At 43.3% G+C, this 24,476-nt stretch overlaps 1 protein-coding gene across 4 annotated transcripts in view; it reads left to right on the top strand.

The window, feature by feature from the left end:
• The window catches only part of LOC110503872 (lissencephaly-1 homolog A), an 83,637-nt gene that overhangs the window by 45,748 nt on the left and 13,413 nt on the right, over window positions 1-24,476 (top strand). For all 4 annotated transcript variants that reach the window (XM_036962036.2, XM_036962034.2, XM_036962037.2 and 1 more), the window contains exons 3-6: window positions 12,547-12,631; window positions 14,953-15,027; window positions 15,542-15,748; window positions 23,789-23,957. In XM_036962036.2, coding sequence (XP_036817931.1) covers window positions 12,547-12,631; window positions 14,953-15,027; window positions 15,542-15,748; window positions 23,789-23,957 — 536 coding nt within the window. The remainder of the gene's footprint in view (window positions 1-12,546; window positions 12,632-14,952; window positions 15,028-15,541; window positions 15,749-23,788; window positions 23,958-24,476) is intronic.

Raw genomic sequence — 24,476 nt, forward strand, 5'->3', positions numbered from 1 at the left:
ACAGCAACTCCTCTGATCGTCAAGGCGAGAATGGAGTTCGTTACACATGCGATATCAAACAAGGAATGGTGCTCCAACCCAAAACCATTACATACTGGCGTTTACCTCAGCTCATTGGCTATCTACCCAGCAAGATTTCAAGAAGATCATTGGGCAGAAATACAGTCCATCAATGAAGCTTTGCTAAAATGATTGGTCCGTAAGGTAGTCATTGCTCGTTGTCTTCAAATCAGTTCACTTCGGTTAATTCTCCCCGCAAAAAAACCAATGACGTTTGGCTGTGTTGCAAACATCCAGAGGAATGCACTGAAACCAACCATGACTAGATAAACGATGGTTTACCGTGTGTAATTGTCGAATGCTCCGTAAAAAATTGATTGAGATGGAAATCACGGCACAAACGGGTTACAAAATGTTTAGATTTAAGCTATAAGCTATAAGCAATAGATTTTATCAAAGAAAACGGCACTTCATTTGATCACTGGGACCCTCGGGAAGAGAAATAAGAGCAAGATATCAGAATGTAAGTCATAATTTTACCTTCAGATGTGAATGTGTAAACTGTCATGGCGGAAAATGTTTCTGTTGTTGATTGCTCTTAAACAAAAGCATGGTATTTGTTGTCTAATAGCTATTTTAAATTGGAAAACGTAGTTTGATTACCAAGATTCGAATCTTTTGAAGGATGTAAGACACTTGCATTTTCAAGAATGTTTAATGTTAGGATGTTGTATTTTTAGTTGTCACTCTGAAATTTGCTTCCGCTAGCGGAACACCTCGACAACATTCCGCTGAAAAGGTAGTGTGCGAAATTCAAAAATATTTTTTACAAATATGTAACTTTCACACATTAACAAGTCCAATACAGCAAATTAAATAAACATCTTGTTAATCTACCCATCGTGTCCGATTTCAAAAATGCTTTACAGTGAAAGCACAACGTGATTGTTAGGTCATAGCCAAGTCAAAAGAACAGCCACTTTTCCAGTGAAAGATTGGAGTAAAAAAAGCAGAAATATAGATAAAATTAATCACTAACCTTTGATCTTCATCATATGACACTCATAGGACATCATGTTACACAATACATGTATGTTTTGTTCGATAATGTGCATATTTATATCCAAAAATCTGTTTACTGCACGTAAGGTGCCAATGTAATGTTTTGATTCCAAAACATCCAGTGATTTTGCAGAAATACTAAAAATACACATTGATAAAAGATCCTAGTGTTATTCACAGAATTAAAGATATGCTTCTCCTTAATGCAACCACTGTCAGATTTCAAAAAATCTTTACGGAAAAAGCATAATCTGAGAACTGCGCTCAGACCCCAAAACAACCAGAGGAATAGTCGCCATTTTGGAATCAACAAAGTTAGAAATAACACCATAAATATTCACATTTTGTTCCATTTATGTCCAAATAGCCACTTGTTAGCGTGTTCAGCCCAGTAATCCATCTTCATGAGGCGCAGGCACTTCGTCCAGACAAAACTCAAAGTTCCGTTACAGTCCATTAGTCCTTTAGAAACATGTCAAACAATGTATGGAATCAATCGTTAGTATGTTTTTAACATATAACATCAATAATGTTCCAACCGGGGAATTCCTTTGTCTTCAGAAAAAGGACTGGAACGCGAGGTAACTCTGTCGGGAGCGCGTGTCATGAGACCAAGGCTCTCTGCCAGACCACTGACTCAAACAGGTCTCATGAGCCCCTCCTTAAATGTAGAATCCTCATTCAAGTTTCAAAAGACAGTTGACATCTCGTGGAAGCCCTAGGAAGTCCAACCTCATCCATATCTCACTGTGTGTTCGGTAGGCCAAGCTTTGAAAAACTACAAACCTCAGATGTCTCACTTCCTGGTTGGATTTTTCTCAGGTTTGCCTGCCATATGAGTTCTGTTATACTCACAGACATCATTCAAACAGTTTTAGAAATGTCAGTGTTTTCTATCCAATACTAATAATAATATGCATATATTAGCATATGGGACAGAGTAGAAGGCAGTTCACTATGGCACGCTATTCATCTAAAAGTGAAACTTTAACTAGGGACTGGACGTTAGCGAGTAATTTACTCTGAAGCGCTGCATGGTGTGCGTGCATCCGAAGCCTCACTAGGAGACCGCTCTGGCCCCTCTCCTCCGGCAGCGTTGTTTTGAGTCGCCCTCTGGAATAATTTCAAACGCTACAGACGTTTTCATGAGAATAACGATTTTTCGGGATGTCTCATGGTCTGACAAACACCGCTCTAGCTCTGCCACCTTTCACCGCAGATGCTGAAGAGCAATATCGGTGGATTGAGAAACATATCTCTAGCTGAAATAAACAAATTGGTATTTTTTTAATGTTAATTAGATTTCCACAGTGACGCTACCGTTGTAGGCCAAGGGTTAATTGCTGGATGTCTGCAGGTAAGAAGACTGTTAATTGCTGCTGTCTAATGACATAGACATGGGGTCAGTCTCATGGTACGCTATTCCCTACATAGTGCACTGCATTAGGCCAGAGCTCCCTATTCCCCATACCAGAGCCCTATAAGACACTGCTCAAAAGTAGTACGCTAATAGGGAATAGGGAGCTATTTTGGATGCGAGTCTGCAGTAGCCCAACCCCACCTATCAGATGCATTTAACTGGACAGAATTCATATGACTGACTTGTCTTTTTCATGGACATTTATGGTTGCCCAGGGATACAACTGTAATGACCCAATCCTTTTATATAATTGGTTCAAACTCCTGAATGTTAGAGGCAACAAGGCCTTTCCTACACACTCAGAGAACTGTTGAGTACAGTACATACAAGGATCATGGTTAGAGAGGGGGAGAGAGAATATGGGCACATGCTCCACACAATCCTTTGTTATAGAAATGTCTTGAAAGCTTCCCGCTCCCTTGGTTTTCTCTTTCCCTCCCCCTCTGTGGGCAGAGTAACTCCTGTGCCTTACAATAGTGCTGCTCTTCCATGGCTTCCACATGGGTGATCATGGCTTCGTGATCTTAACCGCTCTACTAAGCCATGTATCCCTCCAACTCAGAGCAGGCAAGCACCGGACACTATGGGCTGTAAAGAGTCCCATTCTTTGCTCAAGAACAGCGATGGGAAAGTAATAAAGAAACCCACCACTTCTTCTTGCGAGCGCTCTCACATTGCTTTTATTCTATTTTCTATTTATTGATTGTTTATCTCTTTCTGTAATGTCTTTCTCTGCCTGCCAGTCAGTGGCCTTGTCTTTTTATAACTGTACTGAGCCTGGTCCTCCACCCTGTTTGTTTCTACTGAGGTTATCATTTCACAGGCCAGAGAGAGAAGCACTGTAACACTGAGCCAGAACAAGCCCAGGTTGTGATATCATGCTCTATATACAGCAGCAGGCAGCGCAGAGCAACTCATAAAACATTGAGCCTATTCAGAGTTAAGGTCTACCACATAGAAGCCTTAATACGCCAATACCACACTTGGGTTCAAATAATACCATGTTATCTTTCAAATACTTTAGCTGCACGTCATTGAGCTTGCCTGGTGCAATGGAATAGTCCTAAAAGTGCAAATTCCACACAATTGGTAATCCAGGCAGTCAAGAAAACGAATACTAGCTACCTTTTTTAAAACCAGGTCTGCAGGGTATACCTACACACACAACCAGCATATACGATCAAAGACTTGACCTATATACAAATGGATATAAAATTCTAAAGGGAATAGAATTCTATATGTGACACAGTTCCTCATTGCTTAAAACATTTAATGATACAGGCTAGTGTTGAAATATTCAGCAGGTCTATCTATACATCTTGTCTACGGCTGTGATGTCAAGTGTACTTGAGAAACCTTGTTAGAGATGGTGTCCTGGCTGGCGAAGCAGAAAAGCTGGTTTTATAGCCTGGATTGATTGACCAGTAAGAAGATGGCTAAGTAGCCCATGGCTTGGTAATGATTGGCACAATCAAGACTGAGTGAGTGTATACTGAAATGTGTGCATGTCTTTGACTCTATGGGCTGTTGTAGGGTGTAAGACTAGGCAGTATGTAACAAGTTTCTCTGAGTTGGAAGGCTAATTTAGGATCCGGTCCACCCCCTGTCCATGTAATATTATTCATTATGATCTAAAAGACCAAACTGATTCTATATCAGCAATCCTTCTGAGATGCTTGATTACATGCAGCACCAGGTCTGTCGCGCTTTGCCTTGCTTCTAAATTAATTTCATAGTGAATTTAGGGGCGGCAGGTAGCTGACTTGTCTAGTTAATTCAAGGTTAAATAAAATAAAATAAATAGTGCAGTGTGAAAGCTGTGCAGCAGCGAGCCTGCTCTGGGCGGGGCTCTTGAAGCAGGTGTGTGTGGTGCGGAGCTAGCTCAACAGGACGTGATGTGATCAACAAGCTGGCTGGCTGGCAACAGGCTTGCGCTGTATGAGCTAATGCAGCATCTCCTTGCTCTGTTTGTTGTATATTCTTCATGGAACCGCTCTCACTGTCCTGTCTCTGCCATTTGAATCGCAGCATTTCACCCTCTGCTGCATTCAGCCTATGTTTAGGGTTGTTATACGTTTTGTCTAATTTGTCTGCGCTCCCATTGGTGCAATAGCTGGTGAAATCCTTGTTAGAGGAGTTTCTCATGATCATGTCATTTTTTTATTATTTTTTTTATAAAAGGGTGGGGTTGGGTATTGGCTGTCTAAGTAAGCAGCATGACGTAATCTATTTGCCAACCACTGTTTTTAGATGGATAGTTGATATATGTGACATCTGTGTGTGTGTGTGTGTTGAATTGGTAAACAACAGTTTGTAGATACAGCATGTACTCTGAGCGAGGATGTCTTTTGTTACCTCTGGCCATGGCGGCCCACTCACTGATACCAACCAGCCACACACTGTTTCTTCTCACTGTGGGCTGGTAGCCATGGAGACCAGTGTGCTTGCACTCTGTTAGTCCTCTTCCCATTTCTCTCTCCCACCCTCTCCCTTTTTCTTTTTCCCTCTGTTTTCTCTTCCTCCTTTTTCTCTCCCTCTTTTGCCCCTTCTCTCTCTTGTCTGTTCTTGCCGCATAGTGAATTTGGTATGTTTTTTAATATAATCCCTCCCAGAGGTCGAGCCAGGGTGAGGAGGGAAAAGCTTGGATCTCAACAGTCCGACACTGCAGTACTTCAGCATCTTGATTTTTGACTGATGCCAATACAAGAATGCTTTTGTCCTTCCCAGTCTCTGTTGCTCTTATTGATACATCTTGTTCCTAGCTGAGGTAGAATAATGAATTGGCCCCCATCTTCCCTTGTATGGAGGATGGGGGTCAGATATTTCACCGGATGTAAAAATGTGACGCATCAGCTTGGCGTTTCCACTCACTACCAAATATGGTAGTGAGAGGAAGCCCATTGGCCAGGAGAAGATGGAACGAGATGCATTTTGGCTGATCATCTGTAAATGTTCTTACAGATGAAACATTTTGATCTCAATACAGTTTTCTGTTCCCAAAACTAGAATCCAGAGTGGACTTTAAACAAGCCTTATTTTATTTTTTTATTTAAAGGAGTGCCATGGCGAATTATTGCACATGGGCACTTCAGAGTAGGCGTTCCATAATGGAAATATGCAAATTAATGTTAGAACGTGCCAATAGCATTTCGCTAGCTCGTGCTTGGCTCTGCTCACCTTGCTTGCTCTGCCCACTATCACTAATTTGTTCCCATTTGAACTGACAGGCTGTGATCAAATCAAATGTATTTATATAGCCCTTCGTACATCAGCTGATATCTCAAAGTACTGTACAGAAACCCAGCCTAAAACCCCAAACAGCAAGCAATGCAGGTGTAGAAGCACGGTGGCTAGGAAAAACTCCCTAGAAAGGCCAAAACCTAGGAAGAAACCTAGAAAGGAACCAGGCTATGTGGGGTGGCCAGTCCTCTTCTGGCTGTGCCGGGTGGAGATTATAACAGAACATGGCCAAGATGTTCAAATGTTCATAAATGACCAGCATGGTCGAATAATAATAATAAGGCAGAACAGTTGAAACTGGAGCAGCAGCACGGTCAGGTGGACTGGGGACAGCAAGGAGTCATCATGTCAGGTATTCCTGGGGCATGGTCCTAGGGCTCAGGTCCTCCAAGAGAGAGAAAGAAAGAGAGAAGGAGAGAATTAGAGAACGCACACTTAGATTCACACAGGACACCGAATAGGACAGGAGAAGTACTCCAGATATAACAAACTGACCCTAGCCCCCCGACACACAAACTACTGCAGCATAAATACTGGAGGCTGAGACAGGAGGGGTCAGGAGACACTGTGGCCCCATCCGAGGACACCCTCGTGGCTTAGTTTTACCAATCCTTGGTGGTACTGTAAGGGTTTAATGAATCTGAAATGAGAAATGGGGTGATGTCTATCTCTCGCTTGGCTCTGGAAACCCTTGTGCAGGGTTTTGTGCTTTTCTGGAGGCCAGAACAGGCTGTAGCTGGTTTGGGTTGTTCTTTTAATATATCTGTGTACATGACACCAAGGATCTTTTTGTTTTGCCCGTCTCAGCTGAGAGGCCCACAGTGTACCATTGTCTGCTGCGGCAAGCAGCCCCAGAGTAAGACTGACTGTTCTGTTGCAGCCCAGGATAACACTAGTACATACGCACAACCAATATGCTTCAGGGGTTTCTGTCTCTGTCTGCTGGGCCTGGGTGGAGCTAGGGAAACACGGTACACACAGTCACAACACACACCCTTTTAACTCTTTTACACAACACACTAACCTCCTCACCAGACCTGCAGCAGGCTGTCACATGAGCGATAACCTCCTGTTGACCTTCAGTTGTAATCACACTGCTATTGTCATCTGGGAGTAGGCAGGGATACAGGAGGTGTGGAAGGGGAATAGGGGGAGTGCAGGGTGGTACATGGGGCACTGGGTGCAGTCAGGCTGAAAGGCCAGCTACATGCTGTCCTGACAGACTGTCAAACATATACACACACACACACACACACACCACTTTAAAGCCAGCCAGCCTCCGTGTGTCTGCCAAGCCCAACATCTTTTAAAAAAATTATTTATTGGTCAATTTTCTCACTCAGGTGAATAGCCTTGCCCAATGCCCCCACACACATCCAGACCATACAACGCTGTGAGAGTAAGCCCTCCTTGAACTTTGACACCTATTATCGAGCTATTGAACTTTACTACTTAAACTCACATTCTGTTCTCACTGTAAATTCATTCCATTCAGACCAGGGTTTCCGTTAGCCAGTAATAGCTGGCGTTTGTCGGTTAATTGTCAGAGAATAAGAAAAGAAAAAATCCCATTGCAAAATAATGCTTTTTTTTAGGCAATTCATTCATTAGGCCAGGGGTGTCAAAGTCAAATGGACGGAGGGCCAAATAAAAAAATCAGCTACAAGACGAGGGCCGGACTGTTCGAATGTTCATTGAAAATTTTTTAAATGACGCATATAGTCTAGTGAACCTAATTGAACCTACTGAAAACCTAACAAATATATTACAATATGATCAGATAAATAAAGCAATATTTTCTTATGGCTCTGTCAGTAATCTTTAATTTTCAACAGACACAAAAGACAAATTTCCTTTATATAAATATCCCCATAACATGAACATTAAATGAAATAAACCGGTATTCAAGGCACCATCAGTAGACTATATTTTCTATTTTAGCAAAAGTGGGCTAAATTTACTTCAAAGAAAAAACAATAATAGCAATTTTCTATCATCCACTCAACTGAAATATTTTTAAAATATAATTGGATTGAAATACAAAAAAATAAAGTGCAAAAATCTATTAATCAAAAACAACACTTTGTTTAAGGAGAAGTAACATGCAGTGAAAACAAATATTAAATTTTAACTTTTAAACTTGAACTGAGTAAAAACTCTAAATATGTGATTGCACAGTAATGTTCACTTGTTTGAGGTTGAGGGTGATACTTGGTGGTGTCCCATCTTTTCCACAAGTTCATCAATGTTCGGGGTAAGGCTCTGAGCTGAAGAAATCCTCAGAATTGAGTGGAGGTGTTCAGCAGTAAGTCGACTTCTGTGTGATGTTTTGTTCAGGTTCATCAAAGAAAACAGTTGTTCACACAGGTATGTGCTGCCAAACATAGACAACGTTTGAGCAGCCTGGATGCGCAGCTGGGGCATTGTGCCGGGGAGGAAACGGGCGAACTCCGCAGCACCCACTGCCGCATATTTTGCCCTCAGTGCATCATTGCATTGGAGGTCAATCAACTCCATTTGGAGGTTTGGTGGTGAGCTTTCCACGTCAACAGCAAATGGGTTACCGAGCAGTTCCAACCTGCTTTTTTGTGCTTCAAAGTCAGCAAATCGGCGTCGAAAGTCAGCGGCAAGCATACCTATTTTATCAGCCAACTGTGTGCTCGGGAACGCACTGGTAGAGAGCTTCTCTTTCATGGTCTGGCAGCTGGGAAAGTGGCTCAAATTTTCTTTCCGCATCTGCGTCTCCCACAGAGTCAGTTTGGTTTTAAATGCCTTCACTGTACTGTACATATCAGAGATGACACGATCCCGACCCTGCAGCTGCAAGTTTATTGCATTCAGATGACTCGTAATGTCACACAGAAAAGCCATTTCACACAGAAACATTTCGTCTCGGAGTTGTGTTGTGTCTTTCCCTTTGCTGTCCAAGAACAGACAAATCTCCTCACGAAGCTCGAAACATCTTTGAAGCACCTTTCCCTGGCTTAGCCATCGCACCTCTGTGTGATAAGGCAAATCACCATGCTCCGTTTCTAACTCCGTCAGAAATGCCTTGAACTGGTGGTGATTCAAACCTTTGGCTCTGATAAAGTTAACTGTGCGCGTGATGATGCTCATTACATGCTCCATTTTCAAGGCTTTACCGCACAACGCTTCCTGGTGTATGATACAATGATAAGCTGTCAGCTCACCTGTCGCGTTTTCCTCTTGCATCTTTTCCCGTATCTTCGCCACCAGTCCGCTCCTGTGTCCACACATCGCAGGTGCTCCGTCGGTTGTCAAACCCACGAGTTTTTCCCAAGGCAGCTCCATCTCATTTACACATCTTGACACCTCTTCATACAAATCATGCCCCGTAGTTGTGCCATGCATAGGACGTAAAGCCAAAAACTCCTCTGTCACGCTTAGGTTGGAGTCCACTCCGCGGATGAAAATTGACAACTGGGCAATGTCAGAAATGTCGGTGCTCTCATCCACAGCCAAGGAATATGCAATAAAATCTTTTCCCTTTTTCACAAGCTGCTCTTTTAGATTGATGGACAACTGGTCTACTCTCTCGGCAATGGTGTTTCTGCTCAGACTCACATTTAAAAAGAGTTGCCTTTTTTCTGGGCAAACTTCGTCACAAACTTTAATCATGCAGTTTTTGATGAAATCCCCCTCCGTAAATGGCCGGGCTGATTTAGCGATCTCTTCTGCCAAAATAAAACTGGCCTTGACAGCAGCCTGGCCTTGTGATTTGGCTTTTTTGAACAGAGCCTGTCGAGATTTGAGGCCTCGTTTTAATTCCTCTGCCTTTTGTAGCCTTTGTTCCATGTCCATATTCTTGTTTTTGTCCGCGTGTTTCGTTTCATAATGTCGTCTCAGATTATACTCTTTCAGTACCGCCACACTTTCTCCACACAGAAGACACACAGGTTTTCCAGCTACCTTCGTGAACATATACTCCGACTCCCACCTTGTTTGAAACCCCCGGTTCTCAGTATCCACCTTCCGTTTTGCCATTTTTGATGGGTATCTGAAAGTTAATTTTACTGTGATGCTGACGACTGCTGTGCCAATAAATATTGAAATGAAGCAGCCTACTGCTCGGTGCGTCACCTTTGCATTGTGGGAAATGTAGTATTGGTGCGTGTAAAAGATCTGCGGGCTGCCGGCTTGCTGCGGGCCGGTTCTAATAATAAATCAAGATCATCCCAGGGGCCGTAAAAAACCTTCTTGCGGGCCGGATGTGGCCCGCGGGCCTTGACTCTGACATATGTGCATTAGGCTATTCACCAATTGCGGTAAATACATTTGACTGGCCATGCTTATGTCTAAGTTACTTTGTATAATTTAATGGAATTAAATTGCTGTGTGTACTGTATATTTGTTTTAATCACATGTGTAGAGCGTACAGATACAGAGCCTTTGAATGGACAATCTGTCAGACAGACTGCAGTATCTTTCGCTGCTTTCGAGACTGCTGGGGACTCCGGAAAAAGTAGGTCAAATCATGATGTCTGTGATCTTCAGGTCGGAAAGTCGGAGCTCTAGAAAGAAGCCGGAGTTCCCGAGTTGGATGACTGTTCAAAACTATTTTTCCCAGTCGGAGCTATGTTTAAAAAAATTAATAATAATCATGTCTCGATTGCACAGAAGTCGGAAGTCTATTCCTGTGTTTTGTAAGAGAGATCAAACGGCAATGGAAGGCAGGCTTCATCAGTGCATCACACCATTTTGCAATGAACTGGAGGCAGTATGCATTTAAAAAAAATACTTGTGTACAGTGTGTGGACACCCCTTCAAATTAGTAGATTCAGCTCTTTCAGCCACACCCGTTGCTGACATGTGTATAAAATCAAGCACACAGCAATGCACTCTCCGTAGACAAACATTGCCAGTAGAATGTCCTTATTGAAGAGCTCAGTGACTTTCAACGTGGCACCGTTATAGGATGCCACCTTTCCGACAAGTCAGTTTGTCCATCTTCTGCCATGCGAAAGCTTCCCTTGTCAACTGAAAAAAAGGTGTTATTGTGAAGTGGAAACGTCTAGGAGCAACAACGGCTTAGCCACGAAGTGGTAGGCCACACAAGCTCACAAAACGGGACTGCCGAGTGCTGAAGTGAGTAGCGCTTAAAAATCGTCTGTCCTCATTTGCAACACTCACTACTGAGTTCCAAACTGCCTCTGGAAGCAACGTCAGCACAATAACTGTTCGTCGGTAGCTTCATGAAATGGGTTTCCGTGGCCCAGAAGCCTCACAGAAGCCTTAGATCACCATGTGCAATGCAAAGCGTCAGCTGGTGTGGTGTAAAGCTCGTTGTCATTGGAGTAGTGGAAACCCGTTCTCTGGAGTGATTAATGGCGCTTGACTATCTGGTAGTCCGACAGACAAATCTGGGTTTGGGGGATGCCAGGAGAACGCTACCTGCCCTAATGCATAGTGGAGCTGTTTTTAATGGTTCGGACTAGGCCCCTTAGTCCCAGTGAAGGGAATTCTTAACACCACAACCTAGTGACATTCTAGACGATTCTGTGCTTCAAACTTTGTGGCATGGGAAAAGCCCATTCCTGTTTCAGCATGACAATGCCCTGTCTACAAAGTGAGGTCCCTACATAAATGGTTTGTCGAGATCAATGTGGAAGAGCTTGACTGATCTGCACAGACCCCAACCTCATTGAACACCTTTGGGATGAACTAGAATGCTGACTGCAAGCTAGGCCTAATCGCCCAACATCAGTGCCCGACCTCACTAGTGCTCTTGTGGCTGAATGGAAGCAAGTCCCCGCAGCAATGTTCCAACATCTAGTGGAAAGCCTGCCCAGAGGGGAGGCTGTTATAGCAGCAAACGGGGGACCAACTCTATATTAATGCCCATGATTTTGAATGAGATGTTCGACTAGCAGGTGTCCAAATACCTTTGGTAATGTTGTGTATATGTAATTATTTGAAACCTGAATGTTTTAATACATATTGAGGCATGTCTTACCTTGCTTCAAAGCAGCCTATTAGAGCTCCCTTTTTACTTCTTCAATGGATATTTTCATATCGGTCACATGAAACCGCTTGCATGTGCCGTGCACTTTGACAACTGTTTTCCCACTAATTGCATTATGAAACAAACCATTTGTGTGTGGCCTTCAGCCTTGTGCACGTTGCACCCAATGCATGTCAATAAATTGAAAATGTTGCCGGTCTAATGTCCTGCTCCACATTTCCTTAACGGAAACCCTGGTTCAGACAACCGTTTCAGCTGAATGACTTTTAGCACTGAAATAACCTAGCCCTGGGTGGGTAAATTTAGCCTCAGCCGTGGCTTTAGTTCCAGGTTGCACCCACAGGTCAGTTACGTGTGTGTATTGGCCCAACCCTGAACAGAGGAAGAGTCACACAGTGAAATGACTGCCTGACTCCTCTCTGTCTGGTTTATCTCCACATCTCTTACCGCTAGCTCACCTTTCACTTGTCTCGTCTAATATAAAGAATTTTATAGAATAGCTGTCTGTCTGAACTATGCAGCTGTTTCTGTGGTGTACAGTAGGCTACTTTTAATTTTCTCTCTACTCTGTGGGGAGTGATTCCTCCATTATTTGCCCAGAGCAACAAGATCTCATTATCGACAGCAGACATGTGCTATCTGTGCCAAATTGGTCTGTGCGTGTGATTTTTCTATAATGCATGTCAAACAAAAGACCAATGCAATTTACATGTTATTCAGACATGCTTATTTAATTTGTTTTACCTGTAGTCACATCCCTGACTCTAAATGAAGTCTGTCTCGTCTTCTAATCTCTACTGCTTTTAACAAGTTAACTAATTGCTGTTTTGTCCTATTGCAGAAATCGAGCGATAGCTGATTATCTTCGTTCCAATGGATATGAAGAGGCTTATTCAACTTTCAAGAAGGAGGCAGAATTAGACATGGTGAGTAATGATGGAACACATTACACACACACACACACTATCAATCAAGCCTATTTACCCAAACAATACGGCTTTGACTTCCACTTTATTCCCCCTTTTAATTGACGCAGACGTGTGACTGAATCCATATGAGCCCGATTAAGGTGCTTTAGAGCCATGATTATAGGTAGTCTCTCGCGCGCACACACGTGACACTGCAGTCAGGGTTGTGGAACAGAAGCTGAAGATAACCTCTCTCCCGGTCTTCCCAGCTGTGCTCTATCAGAGCTAATGTAACTGCAGGTAGTTAGCAGCTAAAGCCCCGAATGAAAGAGCCCTTTGAATTTATGCAATGAACAATCTCTCCTCAAACAAGACAAAACAAGGAGCAAAGATGACGTGTGGCAGGTTAACATGTAAATGCTCCCTCTGCCTCTTTCTCCCAGTCTTTGTCGTTACCTCTCTATTTGTATAGCACAGATGGGAGAGGTGTTCAGTCCTTCCTTCTCCCTTGTTAGTGGAAACGGCCTGAATAATATATGATTACTATGGACGGAGAAGCTCTCTGATGCGTCTGACACCACACGCACGCACTTTGGAAGGATTGTGTTAAAAGCCTGCCCTAATGATGCTGGCAATTCCATTAACAGCCTTCAATTGCCTTAATCTAGTCTATTCATTATCTGTTAAATGAGGAGGCTATGCCAATGGAGAATGAAGGCATTTCCCCATATGATACATTTACACAGCCTTTGTCTCGAGTTTCTTTTAAGACCTCCTAAAATAATGTAATGCGGTATCTAGGTGAGCAGAGTGGTGTTGAAGATGGCATACTAAACAGCATGCCACACCTTGCGTCTGGCACGGCCCGCACGCACGTGCGCACACATACACCCTGCTGATAGACTGGCAGACCACAGTGATAAGGAGGTGTGTGTGTGTGCGGAGCACTGACTGACTTTGTGTTAAGCCATCGGCAGATGGCAGATCACATTTCTCTCTCCTCCCTCTCTTCACAGGCACAGTGCCACGACTCCTTTCATCCCCATCACCTCTCCTCCTCCCCCCTTATCACTCCAAGCGCTGAGCGAGGCAGCAACTGTTCTCTTGTACACCTCTGCTATTTCTTCCAAGGAGCAGCAGCAGCTCAGCTTCAGTACACACACCTGCCCTCTGTTCCTGCAGCACTACTTCACACATTCACGTTTTCTCTCTTCTCATAAGAGGGGAAAGAAATGGGTTAAATCTAGCATAAAGCAACAAAATAATTCCCTCACTGAAACTGGCTAGCCTGTCAATCAGATTTTTGTATGGTTTGTTTGATAGCTGAGCTGAAGCTGGTGACCTGGTATAGTACTTTACTGAATCACCAGAGAAGAGGGGTTGTACTACCCCTATCCCAACGCACCTATCTCCCTCTTGGCTCTTTCATCGTCTCCCATTAGTAACACCACGTGAAGAGACAATGGAAATACGTACCAACTCTACTCAAACACCATCCCTTACCCCTTTGAGTTTTTAGAGTTTAATAGCCACAGATGTAATTACAGGGTACAGTGAAATATGACCCTGATCACAATAGTCATGATCACTGTGACTGCATCTATTTAGCATGCTATGGAGGCAGAGGCAAGTGTGGGGCTCAGCTGCAGGTGACTTAACTCGACCTCACCCTGGCCCGTTGGCACCCCCAACTTAAACAAGAGCTGGGGGGCTCTATGTCTCACGTTTCCACACATACCAACCACTTCTTTGTCCTTTTCTGCCATCCCTGAATAAAACATGTAGGCTAGTTTTTAGGCAACATGATAGTCTTGATCTTGGCTAGTACCCGTAACAGGTTTCACTTAAGTTCGCCTTACTCCATACCCTAGCCATTCTGTAAACACGTACCAGAAGTCCCTCCTTGGCCTCCACACCCCTGTTGCTAGTTTTTTTTCTACAGGTGGAAGCCGCTCTCTGCCAGGCTCCCTGAAGTTAATTTTCCTCCCCAGTGTACGGTTTGTGAGGGCATAAACCCTTGTCTGCAGGAGATTAGCTTGTGTGAGGAGGATTAAGAATGTGTTTGTCTCTAAGTATGTCTTCGTGTGTATGTGTTTACAATTAGCCTCAAGGCTGACTATGTTTGGCTGTAGGGATGTAAATCCCATTCCTTATTACTGAGCTCTCGCTCGCGCACACTACTGTTCCCGAAGACTCTGTCTGCAATCTCAGCTGCCCCCCCATGCAGACCCATAGGCCCCACTGATTAGGCCTAAGCTAAGTTCTGTGCTAGATTGTGTGTTTCTGTGTGCGTGCAGTGTTCTTTTCCAAAAAAATATATTTATTTTTTTCCCAACCAGAATGAAGAATTGGATAAGAAGTACGCTGGCCTTTTGGAAAAGAAATGGACCTCAGTCATCAGATTACAAAAGAAGGTTTGTTTTGTTTCAGGTGATGCTTTTGTAGCTGGGGATTGTGTCTCCTAGTCTTGGCCCATGACTGCGGCGGACCGTCATCTGAGCCGATACTCACTATACACAGCGTATTAAAAAGGTTACACAACAAAGAATTTAATGTGTTAACCTAATGCCCTTAAGATATGAGATCGTTTGATATGGGTGGCTTTGATGTGCTTACTTAGCAGTACACTGAAGAAGCCAGCAGAGATTTCCATGTGTCATCAGCATTAGCAAGCTTATATTAGACGTTTTTGCTTGCTTTTACAGATTATACACGTACTGTATTCCAAAATGGAGGTTTTCCAAGCGTCTCAAAGTGCTTTACGTTGTAAGGGCTAAACTCACCTCATCCACCACCAATATGTATTTCCCACCAGATGAAGCGCGGCAGCTATTTTGTGCCAGAAATGTCTAATTTCCTTCTTTGTTACCGCATATCCTATTGTGACGGTATTACAATGTTGTCTACATATGCCCCCTAACCCCCAAGGTGATGGAGCTGGAGTCAAAGCTGAACGAGGCCAAGGAGGAGATAACCTTGGGTGGGCCCATAGCCCAGAAGCGTGACCCCAAAGAGTGGATACCTCGCCCGCCGGAGAAGTACGCGCTGAGCGGCCATCGTTCCCCCGTCACACGTGTCATCTTCCACCCAGTCTTCAGTGTCATGGTGTCTGCCTCCGAGGACGCCACAATAAAGGTCAGTAGAATATAAGAACCATCATAAACAACAAGTATTTACTCTGTCTGTTATTCTCCAGGGAAACAATTAAACAATGTACAAATAACGTGATGCACTTAAATGGGATGCAAGCAAACCGCCCCAAACAACTTCCCCAACACTGTGCTGGCAACTTATTTTATCCACTTGTATGGGAGTTGACTGTATATGTATAACTGCAACCAATAAGGCCTGGGTTTGAGTACCTTTTCAGTAAAGGTCAACTGCAGAGCTGTGTACCAACCATTGAACTGCATCATCTTTAACCAATTCACGTCCTTGTACAATATCAAAACGTGCCACTGAACCAATTATATTTGGTGTAAAAGCATGAAATTGGGTGTCAACATATGTTGAGCAAAAATATAAACGGAACAGGTAAAGTGCTGGTCCCATGTTTCATGAGCTGAAATAAAAGATCCTGGAATTGTTCCATGCTCACAAAAAGCTTTTTCTCTCATTCTGTGCACAAATTTGTTAACATCTCTGTTAGTGAGCATTTTCCTTTGCCAAGGTAATCCATACACCTGATAGGTGTGGCATATGAAGAAGCTGATTAAACAGCATGATCATTACACAGATGCACCTTGTGCTGGGGACAATAAAAGGCCACTCTAAAATGTGCAATGTCACAGATGTTTTAAGGGAGTGTGCAATTGGCATGCTGACTGCAACCATGTCTACCAGAGTTTGCCAGATAATGTAATGTTCATTTATCTACCATAAGCTGCCTCCAACGTCGATTTTGAGAATTTGGCAGTACGTCCAACCGGCCTCGCGACCGCAAACCACGTTTAACTACTCCAGCACTTCCACATCCTTCTTCTTTATCTGTGGAATAGCCTTAAACCAGCCAACTAGACAGCTGATGAAGCTGTGGGTTTGCACAACCCAAGAATTTCTGCACAAATTCCCAGAAACCGTCTCGGGAAGCTCATCTGCATGCTTGTCAGGGTTTTGACCTTGACTGCAATTTGTCGTTGTAACTGACTTCAGTGGGTTAATGCTCACGTTCGATGGCCACTGGCACGCTGGAGAAGTGTGCTTTTTAGGGATGAATCCCAGTATCAACTGTTGCGGGCAGATGGTGGTGTGTGGGCAAGCGATTTTCCAATGTCAACATTTTGAATAGAGTGCCCCATGGTGGCGGTGGGGTCATTGGATGGGCAGGCATAAGCTATGGACAACGAACACAATTGCATTTACCGATGGCAATTTGAATGCACAGAGATACCATGACGAAATCCTGAGGCCCATTCTCATGCTGTTAATCTGTCGCCATCCCCTCATGTTTCAGCATGATAATGCACAGTCCCATGTCGCAAGGATCTGTACACAATTCCTGCAAGCTGAAAATGTCACCAGACGTGTCATGCATTGAGCATGTTTGGGATTCTCTGGATTGACGTGTATGACGACGTGTTCCAGTTCCCGGCAATATCCAGCAACTTCGCACCGCCATTGAGGAGTGGAACAACATTCCACAGGCCACAATCAACAGCATGATAAACTCTATCCAAAGGGGATGTGTCACGTTGCATTAGGCAAATGGTAGTCCCACCAAATACTGACTGGTTTTCAGATCCACACCCCTACCTTTAAAAAAAAAAAAAAAAAAGATGTGACCAACAGATTCATATCTGTATTACTGGTCATGTGAAACCCATAGATTATAGCCTACTGAATGTATTTCAATTGACAGATTTTCCTTCTGAACTGTAACTTAGTAAATTGTTACATTTATATTTTTGTTCAGTGTAGTTGGTGCAAGTTTGGGTTTATTTTATTTTTACAGGGGCAGTGCACATTAATCAACGTTTCAGTAAAAGTGTCGGTTTTAGCCAGCCGGCTAATTTTCAACCGCAGTCCCTGGGCAGGTTATTAAAAACAATTACAATATAGACAATCATTGAGCACATGCAGAGCAACAGGACAAGCAAGACATAGGACAAGCAAGACGTAGCATACAGACAGAGCAACATAGGACAAGCAAGACGTAGCATACAGACAGAGCAACATAGGACAAGCATTACGTAGAACAAAAAGAAGCAAGACAAAATTCATAAAAGCAACAGTGTCTCCACACCTCACAAGCTACAGACAACATGGAAAGTGGCAATACACAGCTAGGGATCATGATCAGAAATCTGATTGACCTTTAGCCATGTATTCATACATTTTGTGAAAGTGTGATAGGTGGTGCAGTTGTGTGTCTGATGGCAGTGTATTCCAGATATGGGAAGCTCTCACAGAGAAAGCGGATTTACTAAAGGTGCTTTTCCTTAGGGGAACTATACAGTCACCTCTCATGGCAGACCTTGTGGATCTGCTGCCATACGTTTGGGTTTTTTGTTTAACAAAAATACTGAGTGGAGGGGGAGCCAGGCCATTTAGGATCTTGAATCTTGTGCATTGCACAAGATTTTCCCAACTTAGGAGTAGAGGTCGACCGATTATGATTTTTCAACAACGATACCGATTTATTGGAGGACCATAAAAGCCAATACCGATTAATCAGCCTTTTATTTTAATTTTATATTTTTTATTTATTTTATTTTTTAAATGTATTTATTTGTAATAATGACAATTACAACAATACTGAATGAACACTTATTTTAACTTAATCTAATACATCAATAAAATCAATTTAGCCTCAAGTAAATAATGAAACATGTTCAATTTGGTTTAAATAATGCAAAAACAAAGTGTTGGAGATGAAAGTAAAAGTGCAATATGTTCCATGTAAAATATGTGCCATGTAAGAAAGCTAATGGTTCAGTTCCTTGCTCAGAACATGAGAACATAGGAAAGCTTGTGGTTCCTTTTAACATGAGTCTTCAATATTCCCAGGTAAGAAGTTTTAGGTTGTAGTTATTCTAGGAATTATAGGACTATTTCCCTCTATACCATTTGTATTTCATTAACCTTTGACTATTGGATGTTCTTATAGGCACTTTAGTATTGCCAGTGTAACAGTATAGCTTCCATCCCTCTCCTCGCTCCTCTCTGGGCTCGAACCAGCAACACAATGACAATTAGCGTGCGCTAACTAGCTAGCCATTTCACTTCGGTTCCACAAGCCTCATAGACTTCAAGTTGATAGACTTGAAGTCATAAACAGCGCAATGCTTGACGCACAACGAAGAGCTGCTGGTTAAAACGCACGAAAGTGCTGTTTGAATGAATGTTTGAGCGGTGGTAGGCAGAAGCAGGCGCATAATCAGATACTTGTATGCTCAGTCAGATTATATGCAACGCAGGACACGCTAGATAATATCTAGTAAAATCATCAACCATGTGTAGTTAACTAGTGATTATGATTGTTTTTTATAAGATAAGTTTAATGCTAGCTAGCAACTTACCATGGCTTGCATTCGTAACAGGCAGCCTCCTTGTGGAGTGCAACGAGAGAGAGGCAGGTGTTACTGTGTTGAACTAGTTAGGGTTGCAAGATTGGATTCCCCGAGCTGACAAATCTGTCGTTCTGCCCCTGAACAAGGCAGTTAACCCACTGTTCCTAGACCATCATTGAAAATAAGAATGTGTTCTTAACTGACTTGCCAAGTTAAATAAAGATTAAATAAAGGTGTTACATTTTTTTTTTTTTTTAAACGTCCCTAATTAATACTCAGGAGCTCATGCTTTCTGAGGATGTAACAGTGATGATGGCTATTGGCTTCCTATCAAGCACTTTGAAAGCCTGTTTGTAGACAGACTGAATAGGTTGTAATGTTGTACAGCCAGCTTGGGGCCCAACTAGTCAAGCCGTATGTTAAGTGGACGAGTATCATAGATTTGAAGAACAGTTTTGCTACCTCTGTAGTCAAACAATTTAGTGTAAATCGGAAATTAGCTAGGTTGAATTTGGTCTTTTTTTTTTTGTTGGATTTTTCACATGCTTTTTAAAAGAGGTTGGAATCCAGTATGATGCCAAGGTACTTAAAATCAGATACCACCTGGAGCTTCTCACTTGACACACAGACATATGGCTCAGTAGCATCTGTTGCCCTCTTTGTGAAGAACATGCAAACAGTTATTTTCACATTGAGATGCAAACACGAGTCACTGAGCCACTTTGTAACCTGGACCATTACAGTAGTGAGTTATTGTGCAGCTTGTTGTTTGCTCTTTGCATGCACATATCACTATCATCTGCATACATTTGAACTTCAGACCCAGTACAGACAGAAGGCAGATCATTAATGTACAGGCTGAACAGGAGGGGCCCCAGTATTGACCCTTGGGGTACGCCCACATCATAGCTAAGAGTGTACTTAGGCCACATAGATAATGACAATATTACAATATCGATCATTGTCAATCTAATTTGGGGTTTTGAGAATGTTGAGACACTAAATTACTATTTTGAGTTACATTTCAGAATTAAATTGTTTAAAAGCATATAGTATTACTTGACCTGTTCTTAACCCAAATATGCCAAATACAGTGTATTCAGGAAAGTATAAGTAACAACCTTTAAATTTTTTTATTTTTTTTAAAATTTCAATTACATTTGTCATAAATCTACACACAATACCCCATAATGACAAAGCAAAAACAGTTTTTAGAAATGTTTGCGAATTAAACATTTAAAAATAACACATGTATTCAGACCCTTTACTCAACTTTCTTGAAGCACCTTTGGCAGCAATTACAGCCATGAGTCGTGTTGGGGATGACGCTACAAGCTTGGCACACCTGTATTCGGGGAGTTTCTCACATTCTTCTCTGCAGATCCTCTCAAGCTCTGTCAGGTTGGATGGGGAGCGTTGCTGCTCAGATATTTTCAGGTCTCCAGAGATGTTTGATCAAATTCAAGTATGGGCTTTGGCTGGGCCACTCAAGGACATTCAGAGACTTGTACTGAAGCCACTCCTGCATTGCCTTGGCTGTGTGCTTAGGGTCTTTGTCTTGTTGCGAGGTGCACCTTTACCCCAGTCTGAGGTCCTGAGCACTCTGGAGCAGGTTTTAATGAAGGATATCTCTGTACCTTGCTCTGTTCATCTTTCACTTGATCCTGGTCTACCAGTCCTTGCCACTGAAAAACATCCCCACAGCATGATGCTTTACCGTTGGGATGGTGCCAGGTTTCCTCCAGATGTGACGCTTGGCATTCATGCCCAGAGGTTCAATCTTGCTTTCATCAAACCAGATAATCTTGTTTCTCATGGTCAGTCCTTTAAGTGCCTTTTGGCAAACTCCAAGTTGGCTGTCATGCCTTTTTACTGAGGAGTGGCTTCCATCTTGCCACTCTACCATAAAGGCCTGCTTTTGGTAGAGTGCTGCAGAGACTGTTGTTCTCCCATCTCTGCAGAGGAACTCTGGAGTGACCATTGGGTTCTTGGTCACCTCCCTGACCAAGGCCTTACTCCCCTGATTGCTCAGTTTGGCCGGGCGGCCAGCTCTAGGAAGTCTTGGTGGTTCCAAACTTCTTCCATTAAGAATGATGACCACTGTTCTTGGGGACCTTAAATGCTGCTGAAATATTTTGAAAGATGGAGTACGCTGTAGCAGGCCTCATTCTCTATTGACTTGCATTGGATTTGCTTAGCTGTATAATATGCTCTAGGCATGTGTGGATTTCTTTTAGATATTTTTTTACGAAACGCAGAGGAGAGATGCTCATAAAACAATAGTGTTTTGCTTTTAGCTGCATTCCCAAAGCGATGAGCTCTGCTTCCTTGTTGTTCATTCAGCCTGTGTGCCAGCCTGGCACCGCATCAGCACTACCTAATACCTACCACACTTGCCCGCGCGCTTTCTCTCGCTTGCGCTCTCCTTTTATCCGGACACGCCCTACAGCAACCCCCCCCTATCGATTTGACATCCATAAATTGCTATTTTTAAGTGCATTAGTACAAGCAGTATAATAATGACCCTGGTTCGTCTGCCATGCTGTTTTTACAGCGTCTGGTCTGCTGCGCTACCACAGCGAGCTACCTCTGTGCCCAAATGAGTATAAATATTTGTGCTGTATCTTTTATTCATGTGGAATCAGTCGCCTGTTCTTTATTTTGCCACACTCCCTCCAGGGGCCTTCACCACCACCTCCCTCCTACCTTTACTCCTGTTATTTCATATTTCGCTTGCGTGCTGGCCCCCCTGCCACGACCACCATCCAGCCAACCCAGAGCAGGCACAGTCAGGCTCCAAATCTCCCAATCTGCCCTCTTATGCCGCTTCTTCTTTCCTAGCCTGGCTCGCTACACTCTGTGCCCTACTTTCCCTCCAGACCTTGCTGTTAAATCTTTAACTGGGGAGCTGAATGTAAGAGCTCTGCACACTGACATTCTCTCTTTGACATTCCAGTAAGGCTGTTGGTTTGCCTGCAGTCTGAAACTAGTCTCTCTTTCTCCTCTTTTGCTATGCAGGGAGTAATTGTCAGAGCTTTGATGCTCTGCTTGCCCTCACTCCTTCCCCCTCTGGTCCTCTGCTAACGTAGCAAATCTATGCAATCCATTTTTATATAAATTTTTTTTTTTTTTTTTTTTTACATATTACCGTCCTTGAGCGCGCCACCTTGGCAGTATGTAAATCAGCAGGTTTTGTGAGCCTTCTGTACATCGTTTGCTCTGTGTGTCCCGCATTCCCTTTTCTCTGCATGGTGATAAGAAGCCCTGTCCCTCACACTAAACTAGGCCAAACAGCTTGAGGTTGAGTGTCAGGTTAACTGCTGCTTATGGCAAGAAAGACCCTGCGGAGGCCTTCAGCGCAGACTGGACCACATTATTTTAAAGTGACTATTTTAGTGTCCTCTCAAGTAGGCCTATATTAATTACTGGTTTGATCTTTAAATTGAATGTTGCTTATTTTTAGTTGGTCAATGGAAAGAGTTAACGTTAGTCTCGCTCTCTTAGAGCCCCATCGTTGCGAGTGGCGTACATTAATTTTATCTCATGCTGTTGTCAGTACATAAACAGTTTATTTTCAGGTTAGCCTCCCTTGACCTCTGACCTAATGACATTGTGCAGTTGCATCTATACTGCAGCTTACTGAGCTAACAGGATACGTTGGTCTGCAGAAGAAAATACCATAAAAGCTGTAATAAATTGCACCACTATGTTTCACTAGCCCACCATTTGCATAGGTAACAAGCTCAGCACTGATGGGTTTGGTGGCAGAAGCACAAGCTCCGCAGACTAAGTGATGGTCTTGGTGGTACTGGCAGACTTAACAACACGCCATACTGGGGTGGATTTTGTGGTAGACTAGACTCAGAACGGGCGGGGGTGGGTGGAGAAAGCCCAAATGAGGCAGAAGGAGTCCAGCCCCCCCCATGCTCAGTGATGGAGGAAAAGCTTATCCCCACAGTGCCTGCCTGTCTGGAAACGCAGGGTAATGTGATACCCATCATGTTTTAGATGCAGCCAAACTAGTGTTTGTTGCTGACCCTGCTATTTAAGACCCAAATCCCACGGTCAATATCAACACAATCACAATAGACATTTATTCAACCACCCTAGGCTTATTCCTTTCTCTCACTATCCCAATATGGGGATTTTTGAATTTATACGCTTCACAGACAAATGTATTCTTCTAGAAACAGTAACTTAATCAGACAAAGGTTTTGAACGTTGAATATGTATGGGGTCGGTGTTTGCATGTCGAGACGCCGTCTGGCTTGTAGGCTCGTCATTCTGTGCTATTGGAGCTCTAGAGACGAACCTCAGACAGTGAACTGTGGGTATTTAATGTCTAGAGAAGTATTTCTGGCACCTCACCCAGGATGTATTGGTTATCTTGTGATATGACATTAATATGATATTCTACTGCATTTTATGGATCTATCTTATCTCTCTGTGCCAGTCACAGCCTGCCTCCTGTAAGCCTGTTTTGGCTGCTTGGTCGCTCGGGGAAGAGGCAGTGTCACGGTGCAGACTAGGCTAGACGAGACAGTGGTATTTGGGGTCTCTGTTGCAGTGTGAGGACTTCTAGATTTTGGAGAGCAGCTGAGGGGTGTTCTGTGCATGCGTTATGTTCACACAGCAGCTGAAATGATGTGTTTTCTCTCCTTGCCAGGTGTGGGACTATGAGACAGGAGACTTTGAGCGGACGCTGAAGGGTCACACAGACTCTGTCCAGGACATATCCTTTGACCATACTGGCAAGCTGTTGGCCTCCTGCTCTGCAGACATGACCATCAAGCTGTGGGACTTCCAGGGCTTTGAGTGCATCAGAACCATGCATGGTGAGGGGACTGGAGGGACAGGAGTGGATGAGTGGGACTGTCTAGAGAGCTAATCGGTTGAAGGATATTATGTCTTAGACCATGAGGAGGACCAGGGATGGCGAGGTATGTGTGATTGTTTGGTTCAGGCAAAGCTTGGATGAGCAATTCCAGACGTGTATGTGTGAGCATGTGTTTGGATGGTGCGTTGGGACACAGGTGCTACCGATGCTGTTCATTATCACATATGATATGGCTCATCCTCACTTACGTTCATGGCAATCTGCTTCAATTAACAGATAACCCAGGGAAACACAGGAGCTTCACATCACAAACAAATTCTGTCACACAGGCTTTAATGTTAATGCCAAACTTAACATCCTCCCCAATCCAACTCCTGGGGACTTTCTCTCTCACTCTTGCACTCACTCACACTCACGCACACCCTCAAGACGAGGTGCTATTTCTCATATCATCAGCACTCTTAATGTACCAGTCCTTAGGCAGTGTCACTGCCCCTCCCCTCTTTTAATCCTAATT

The sequence above is a fragment of the Oncorhynchus mykiss genome, chromosome 24 (genome assembly GCF_057628025.1).
Source record: "Oncorhynchus mykiss isolate SJ-2025 chromosome 24, ASM5762802v1, whole genome shotgun sequence".
Taxonomy (NCBI): domain Eukaryota; kingdom Metazoa; phylum Chordata; class Actinopteri; order Salmoniformes; family Salmonidae; genus Oncorhynchus; species Oncorhynchus mykiss.